At 48.0% G+C, this 8,988-nt stretch overlaps 1 protein-coding gene across 2 annotated transcripts; it reads right to left on the bottom strand.

Annotated features, from left to right (window-relative positions):
- Window positions 1-2,985: 2,985 nt before the first annotated feature.
- Window positions 2,986-7,177, bottom strand: LOC123184526 (UDP-glucosyltransferase UGT13248). 2 transcript variants are annotated; one of them, XM_044596625.1, is made up of 3 exons: window positions 6,470-7,177; window positions 5,928-6,312; window positions 2,986-3,308 (listed from the first exon to the last, which is right to left on the bottom strand). In XM_044596625.1, exons 1-3 carry the CDS (start codon window positions 7,109-7,111, stop codon window positions 2,986-2,988), a joined length of 1,350 nt encoding a protein of 449 aa, XP_044452560.1. In that variant the 5' UTR covers window positions 7,112-7,177. The 2 variants fall into 2 exon arrangements, with proteins under 2 accessions (XP_044452560.1, XP_044452559.1); XM_044596624.1 differs by lacking the exon at window positions 2,986-3,308 and adding an exon at window positions 5,280-5,816 and having other exon boundaries at window positions 6,470-7,171.
- Window positions 7,178-8,988: the final 1,811 nt, after the last annotated feature.

The following is an 8,988-nucleotide window of genomic DNA, read 5'->3' as shown; positions in this document are numbered from 1 at the left end:
AACAACGATGATGCGAAGATTCCATGATTGGTACATTGAAACCTGCAGAGAGTCTGGGGGGAAGGAATACTTTGACGCTGAGAGTTAGAGAGGAGCATGACCTCGTTAGAATTGAACTGTTGAATGTTCCATTTGAGGAGTTCTTCCAGTTTTTCAATCAAAATGCCCTCGATAAAGCAACGGTCACTTGCTACTGTCTGTAAGTAGTACTACTTTTGTCATTAAGTCTCTCTATATAGGTCAGCTCTTTTATTGCATGTATTTATAATTATCCTCACTATATTATGCAAATTGAAGATCACCGAATTGAAGAAAAGACAAATCGGTGATATTGGGTTCATTAACACAAATCTCATAGATGCAACTGAGGCTAAATATCGTGCCGAAGATACCGAGCCCAACTTGCTACGATTGTTGGTAATAAATGAAAACAAAGATATAATACTCTTTCCTTACAACTTCAAGTGAGTGTTACTGTCTTGTGCATACTCGGTTTCCCTTATTAGTCCAGGTTATAGTAATGTAATTGATGAGTTATGCATGCGTGCGCAAGTTCCACTATATTCTCCTAGAGATTAAGCTTGAGCAGGGACTAGTAACCGCCTTAGACTCGAGACGAAAAGATCCCCAGGACTATGCGGACATGACTCAAATGCTCGAGAAGTAAGTTAAATCGATCATTATCCACCATATCAGCAACTTTGTTTATTTCCTGATATCAAGTAATTATTTTCTTTATCTGGCAGGGTTTGGAGAAAATTCATCAAAAAAGCTCCGGAACTGCCGAAGAAGCTGCAATTTAGACACCCGAAAGTAAGTACTATAGTAACATGTTCCACACATCTCCTAGTGATTCAAGCGCTAGTTTCATCAATACCATTTGGCATGCTTGCTTATCAGTTTGATTGACCTCTATTTCTTGTAAAGTGGTTGTGGCAGGAACAAGGGAATGATTTCTGTGGATACTACGTTTGCGAGTTCATCCGCCACACGACCTGTAAACGGGGCTACTCTGATGAACAATATGAAGTGCGTAAGCAATAATATTCACAATTTTATTTTATTACCATCATTTGTGTTGAGTTTCATTTATTCATATATATATATATATATATACATATATATATATATATATATGTATTGACTCCCTTGTTCGAATTAGATGTTTCAGATGCGGGATGAACTCCTAGCACCAGATCGTATGCGAGCAATTCAAGAGGAATTGGCGGCATTCTTCCTCGACCACATAATCACTGAAGACAGAGAATACTATGTGGACCCTGTGTTCATATATAATTAGGACATTAATTACATTGTAAGAGATAATTATTGTATATATGTAGCCGGTAGTGTCGGATAGATATATGAGAACTTGTTGTTCGACCAATCTCTCGGAGAAGGAGAGGTGGTCGATATCACTTCTCTCTGTATGCATATGTTCATGGCGATCTTCTATTTTCTTCATTTGCTTACTAGCTAGCGTGTCTAGTCCTCTCTATATATACGTATATATAGCGTCGACCAAGCACGGACATAAGGGAGGACACTTCTCTCTATTAATTAGCTAGCTAAAACAATATATGAAACACCTAAATTAAACCCCCAAAACCCCCAACCCCCCTCCCCCTTAAAAAAAACAAAAACCTCAGCCCCTGAAATGCTGACGCGTGGATGCCTATTGGTCCCGGTTGGTGCCACCAACCGGGACCAAAGACCCTCCTGTCTGGGCTTGGCGCACCGGCCACATGGAGGCCCATCTATCCCGGTTCGTGTAAGAACCGGGACTAAAGGGTTGGGGCATTAGTAACGACCCTTTAGTCCCGGTTCACAAACCGGGACAAAAGGCCCTTACCAACCGGGACGAATGGGGTTTTTTCCTACTAGTGAATGCTATGCTGCTTTGTGTCATGCATGGCAATAAATAAAGTACTACATGATACTAATATATGATACTATGCATTACGGAGGTAGTATAATACACTAGTATCATATGCATGATACTAATATATGATACTCCTCATTACAACCAGCCTTACTACCCACTGTGGAGGTAGTAATATAGACTAGTAACATATGCATATTACTGCTTTAAGTTACTTTTCATTGTGACTAGTTTAAGAATAGACATCGCAACCTAGGCGCGTGCAAATTGGTCTATACGAAAAACAGTAGTTAATCCCTCCCATCAATAAATAAAATGTATTGCACCAGTGCATGGAGGTTTTCTTGTTGGATGATTGGACCATGCAGGCATGCGTGATTAATATCCTGGGAAGCGGACGGACACCTCCACCAGTGCATGGCGGGAAGTAGTTTCAACTTAATTAATCATGGGTATTAAGTCCCTCGCCATTGGTGGTGACGAGGATGTCACCGGAGAGTACTTCCAATCCTTCCAGCGCTTTGCCAGGATGTCGCCGAGCGGGATCGACGACAGTCATCAGCATAAACAAGTTTCATGATTTTAGTTTAAATTTTTAAAACGACCAAAGGAAATAATACGTAATTAGAAAAACAAATCTACAAAATTGGTCAGGAATCAATTCCGGGACAATTGCGATAAAATGAACTGAAAAAATAGCCAGAGGTGTAGAAAAATCCAAATGTTCACCTCTAGAAAAATCCCGGCCGCGCACCGCGTCTTGGATCTCTGTCAGCCGACCCATGCACCGTATGTGGTCGAGTCTTGGCGTGTGCACGTCACGACCGACAGACCGACCGACCGGCCGCTAGCTGTACGTCGAGCATTCTCGAACCGAACCGCTAGCATGCATGCATTCCTTGGTCAATCGCCGTCATCATCAATAAAAAAAATATGTACATGAGTATTATTAATCAGATATCTTATTTTGATTGTTCCATATCTCAATTAAGTAGCGGTTTATAGCAACCGATTGGGTTTTACAACAAAAGAGACTCAAAACGGTCAGCGTAGGCTTAGCAACTTAGGATTATTATCTCTCTAATCAGAAAATGGTCTTAATTTCACAAATACTTGGCTGCAAAATCTGCAATGTTTTTGTCAGAGCTCCCTCCTTCCTGCATAGCCTCTTTGGCCTTCTGCATCCACTTAGAAGCATTCCTCATATACTCCTTCCCACCCATCACTTCCTTGATGCACCTCTCCACCTCTTCCCTTCTCATCAAGCCTTTCTCGTCTCGGCACGCACGCAGGCCAATCCCCCACGCGCTCTCCACATACTTTGCGGTGGTTGGTTGGTCCGCCCATTGCGGTATTGCGATCATGGGTACACCGGTGGCAATTGCTTCAGTTGTCGAGTTCCATCCACAATGCGTCAAGAAACAACCTGCATCATCACCACAATGGTTTGCATTCTTAGCTTTTATTCATTGTCAAAATCCACTAAGAATTGTTAGCCTTATTGTTGTATGCTCAGAAATTTGGGTTCATTTCATACCTGTTGCTCAAATGTTACCGCTACTCCATGCTCAGGCACAACATTCTCACCCTGAAACTGAAAGCCTTGATCGTATAGACGTTTCGGGCGCTCGTCTTCTACGATCATATTGTGCATGATCACACAAGCAGTCATCACCTCCCATAGTTTCTGCGTACTCCAAGTATTAGCAGGATACCGAACGATGCCCCATCGAGATTGCAAAACACCAAAGGCACGCTCGACATCCTTTCTAGCACTCTCTTGCTCTTGGAAAATCTTTTCCTTTTCTCTCCAACAGGGTTGGGTATTGTCTTTACAATAGTGGTCCACTGAGGATAGATATCATCACCCAAATAGTATCCTTTGTCGTAGTTGTGGCCATTGACAGTAAAGTTCACCGGTGGGTTGTTGCCTTCGGCAAGCCTAGCAAACACCGGCGAGCGCTGAAGCACGTTGATATCATTGTGTGATCCAGCCATGCTCAAGAAAGAGTGACAGATCCAGAGATCTTGAGACGCCACGGCCTCTAGTATGACAGTGCAAGCCCTGACATGTCCCTTATACTGCCCTTGCCAAGCAGAAGGGCAGTTCTTCCACTCCCAGTGCATGCAGTCTATGCTGCCAAGAATCCCCGGAAAGCCCTTGCTAGCATTCATCGCCAACAAACGGACTGTATCTGCAACTGTCGGCTCTCTCAAGTACTCAGGGCCAAACACAGCAATCACAGCCTTGCAGAACTTATACAGGGACTCTAGGCATGTAAACTCGCTCATACGGACATACTCGTCAATGAGATCACCGGACACTCCGTATCCAAGCATTCGGATGGCGGCAGTGCATTTCTGATAAGAGGAGAAACCAATCTTGCCGACGGCATCCTCTTTGCACTCGAAGTAGTCATCATAGCCAACCACTCCCTCTCTAATACGGTTGAAAATATGCCTACTCATACGGAACCGGCGGCGGAATTTGTGATGTTTGAACAACGGGTTTGTTGTATCAAAGTAGTCCTTCCAGAGAAGGAAATGTCCGCTCTCTCGGTTACGATTCAACGCCGAAAGGTGGCCCGGAATGGAGCCACGAAACAACGGCCGCTGGTTGTTGAGGTGGTGATGGACCAACAAGGCAACCAATATCTCCTCCTCGTCGTCGGACGATGAATCATCAGAGTCGCAAATGAAATTGTAGAAAAAGAACTCGTCGGCGGAGTCCATTTTCGTACCTTAGCAAACTGTCGAACAACTTGCGGCGTCGAAGAAGGAGACGACCGCGAGGGAAGACGCGGCGCCCACAGACTAGCTAGCTGCCCGGCTGGCGTCCGACGAGTGTGACGGCGTCCGACGAGCGTGCCGGTCGTATGTGGCGGGGGCGCCGAGGCGTCTTCTTGGTCGCGGGCGGCTGTGCGGTGGGGGAAGCGGCGGCGGGAACTAGTTTGCTCCCCGGCGGCGGCGGGCGATTGGGGGCAGGGGCGGCGTTGCTGGGCGGATGTGGAGGCGGCGGCAGCTGGAAGAGTTTCCGCAAAAATGGGCGGCGACGTCGGTGACGGAGGAGGCGGGGGGCGAGGGTTGCTTGTTGGCCGGGGGGAGGGAGGCCAATGTGCCACAGACCAGCGGACCCGGAGACAGGAGTAGGCGACCGCGCGCGCGTCCGTCGCGTGTCCGCGCGGACGCAAATCAGACTTAAAAATGGGCCGGGAATGGGTCGCCCGCGGACGAAAATCGGACGCGCGTCCATTTGGGTCGGCGCGTTGAACCGCCTTTTCTGTCCGCACCGACCCAAATGGACGGCCGCGGACGAAATGGGTCGCTCCATTGAAGCTGCTCTTAACGACACAGGAGAACATCACAAAATTCAAGCTTCACAACTCGGGATCTCACATCATTATCACTCGTTCCGTACCTTTCATAATTACTTCCTCCGTTCCAAATTACTTGTTGCAGAAATGAATGTATTTAGAACTAAAATACATCTAGATATATCCATACATGTGACAAGTAATTTGAAACGGAGGGAGTAGTTTTTAGCAACCGCTCGGATTTTACAACAAAGTTCAGTGTAGTAGGAACAATCTCTCATAAAAATGGCCTTAATTTCATAAATATTTGGCAGCAAAATCTGCAATGTTTTTGTCAGAGCTCCCTCCTTCCTGCATAGCCTCTTTGGCCTTCTGCATCCACTTAGAAGAATTTCTCTTATACTCTTCTCCACCCATCACCTCCTTGATGCACCTCTCCACCTCCTCCCTTCTCACCAAGCCTTTCTCGTCTCGACGCGCACGCAGGCCGATCCCCCACACGCTCTCCACGTACTTTGCGGTGGTCGGTTGGTCCGCCCATTGCGGTATTGTGATCATGGGTACACCGGTGGCAATTGCTTCAGTTGTCGAGTTCCATCCACAATGCGTCAAGAAACAACCTGCATCATCACCACAATGGTTTGCATGCTTAGCTTTTATTCATTGTCAAATTCCACTAAGAATTGTTAGCCTTATTGCTGTATGCTCAGAAATTTGGGTTCATTTCATACCTGTGGCCCTGTGAACCAATACCTCCAGTTGAGGGCAAAATGAGACAATTAGGCCTTTCATGTTGCATTTGTCATGGAGTTCTTGGGGCAACTTATCTGCCTCGTTGGACCTCAACACCCAAAGGAAGGGCTGTCCGGAGTTGCACAATCCATGACCTAGCTCCTCTAGTTGGGTCGTCTCGAGGTTGGCGACCGTGCCATAGGATGCGAGGAGCACAGAGCAAGGAGCCTGCTTGTCGAGCCATGCCATGCACGGAGAGGTGCTCGAGACGAGGTTGAAGCCGTAGGCCTTGTTCGACAGCAGGCGATCATCGTCTAGATAGAACGACGGTAATGTCGGGCCGACCGTCTTTGCACGCCATTTGGATTGCATGTAGTCAGCCTCCTGCTCAATTCCAAATTTGGCGAATCAAATTCGTGATACACAAAAGAATTTCAAGCACTGTTGGCACTCCAATATTTGAATGTCCTATGTCAGCATACCTGTTCCTGCGGCATGATTTCAGCTGGTCAAAACAACAAACAGGTGGTGGTCAGCTCACCATTGGCTCGAGGTCGCGGAAGGAGTTGACGAGCACGTGATCGGCCTGGTCCAGCCCGTCGAACTGCGACAGCGCCGATTCCGTGAACGCTGGGTACCACGCCGGCGCGGCGACGAACGGCGGCACGTCGTCGGGCCCGAGCTCCACGGAGAGCCTGCCCCGGAGCGCGCGCCCGTCCGCGAGCGGCAGCGGCACCCGCCCCGCGGAGACCTCGCCGTAGACCACGTCCACCGCGCACATCTGCGTGAAGAAGGCGGCGGCGGCCACGCCGGCCTCCCGCGCCACGCGCCGCGCCCACGGCAGGTGCGAGTCGTACACGAGCACCCGTACGTCGTCGGCGAGGAGGAGCGACGCGAGCGTGTCGGAGCCGGCGGCCTCCATGCGGCGCAGGTACTCGGCGGTGTCGGCGCACGAGGCGATGCCGCCGGCGTCGAAGCCGTCGGAGATGGCGGCCACGGGGAAGGGGCACTGGGTGGTGGGGGTGGCGGAGAGGACGTGGCGGGTGAGGACGAGGGTGGGGCGGAGGCCGTGGTAGGCGAGGCGGCGGCCGAGCTGGAGCATGGGGTTGGCGTGGCCCTGCATGCCCGGGAACGGCAGGAGCAGGACGCGGCCGCCGGCGACGGTGGTGTCTGCGCTGTCCATGGTGACTGATGAGCTGCCTGCGCACGTTCTGCTCTTCTCTCAGGACTGAGGAATTAAGTAAGTAAAAAAGTGATGCGGTGAAGTGGCGCGCAAGTTCTTCCGCTTGGATCGGGAGTGGTTGGCGGGGAATGAATGAAAAAAAATGTTATCTTTGGAGGCGGGGATGAAGAAATGTTCAAATTCGCTTTGAATTGATGCACGTGATGCTGCGTTGGATGCTTCCTCCGTACCAATAGTAGAGGTATACGAGGCATGTCAAAATATTTTGCTACGTACAAGAGCATCTACCGGCAAAATTGACAAATTTAACCTATGGACAAAATCAAATCACAGAATGAACTGTCCGTGAAACTATTTCACGCGGCTGACCTTTTTGTGTGACGCCCGACACCAAGATGCCACACTACACTGTGCAACGCCTCACAGATAGGCGCTACATGCCTGGCCAGCGTCGCACCCGTGTAATCCGAAATTTACTAAGTCAGTGTGCAGCGCCTGAGAGCTAGGCGCCACACTATACAGTGTAGCGCCTAGCTTCTAGGCGTTGCACTAGTGGTTGCTTTATTTTGTAGTGCAACCACTAGTGCAGCGCCTGAGAGCTAGGCGCCACACTATACAGTGCAGCACCTAGCTCTTAGGCTCTGCACAATAACTTAGCAATTTTTAGGCAGTTTGGGGTGCAACACTGGCCAGACGTGTAACGCCTATCTCTGAGGCTTTGCACAGTGTAGTGTGGCGCCTTCGTGTCGGGCGTCACACAAAAAGGTCTGCCGCGTGAAATAGTTTCACGGGCAGTTCATTCTGTGATTTGATTTCGTCCACAGGTCAAATTTGTCAAATTTGCCGCATCTACCGTCAGGGTTGCCAAATTTGGCATTGTCCATGGACACGTCCGGCATGGGCTCGCCCCTCATATTTTCCTGTCCGCAGCCGTCTTCCTCATTTTTCACCTCTCAAATCCATACAAATTCATGCACGTAGGAACAAAGAGCATACATGGAACAGAGAAGATTCATCTACATTTCATAGGACAACCAAAAGATCAATCACATAGTATATCGTCAAACAACCAAAAGGGTAGCAAGTTCATCACATAGAGATATATACGAATTTAAGGACATGACATGATTCACCGGCGCCGTGCCTTGTCCCAACTCCCAACAAGAGAGGAACTTTGTCAAGTAAGAATCACTAAAAGAAATAAAACTACGAGGGAGTGGATGTTTGTACTGCTTTTCGGTAAGCTTCGATCAAGGTGCAAAATGGTGGTGTGAAGTTGACATTTTGGGAGGATCCTTGGTTCTACATAGCCCTTTGTTTGGCACTTTTTTAACTGAATTTTCTTTAGCACTGCTCTAGTCTCATAATGTTTTCTAGTGCTAGAAATGTTCCTGAACGTTAGGATATTGGAGGATATGTGCTGATGTGTTAAGCTGCAAGATTGGGCACTATATACTACATGTCCCCTTTGTGAATTCTTGATCGAAGTCGTCTTCCTCTTCCTCTACCTCTCCTTTACTTTGTTTCTTCCTCTTGGGATATAACAAGGCCACTCTTGTGTCTAAACCTGGGCATCACTTGGGCCGGGCCAGGTTTAGGGCCGAGCTTACAAAAGCCTGAGGTAGAAACCTCAAGCCCAAGCCAACATTTGATTCACATTTGGTCCGTCAAGCTAACTATGACTGTGAGATAGCTAGACATTGCTCCGTACTTCTTAGGGTGAATCAATAAACATATCTTTCACATCCGTCACTTTTGGTGACACATGTGCTTGTGTTTTTAAGAAAGTAAGTGAGAGTGTGATAACATTCCTAATAATTTATGTGAGTGACATATTATTGATTGGAGATGTGTAAATTTCTTGACATGAATTAAGA

The sequence above is a fragment of the Triticum aestivum genome, chromosome 2A (assembly GCF_018294505.1).
Source record: "Triticum aestivum cultivar Chinese Spring chromosome 2A, IWGSC CS RefSeq v2.1, whole genome shotgun sequence".
NCBI classification, from domain to species: Eukaryota; Viridiplantae; Streptophyta; class Magnoliopsida; order Poales; family Poaceae; genus Triticum; species Triticum aestivum.
Note: the sequence above shows the minus strand (reverse complement) of the source record. Positions and strands in the feature narration are given on the sequence as shown.

Excerpts from the sequence above, each read along its gene's own strand:
- LOC123184526 (XM_044596625.1), bottom strand. The coding sequence starts at position 7,111 with ATGGACAGCGCAGACACCACCGTCGCCGGCGGCCGCGTCCTGCTCCTG. Across the intron at positions 6,313-6,469 it reads TCCGCGACCTCGAGCCAATG|GAGGCTGACTACATGCAATC; the intron begins GTGAGCTGACCA and ends GGAATTGAGCAG. Across the intron at positions 3,309-5,927 it reads ATTGGTTCACAGGGCCACAG|GTTGTTTCTTGACGCATTGT; the intron begins GTATGAAATGAA and ends GTGATGATGCAG.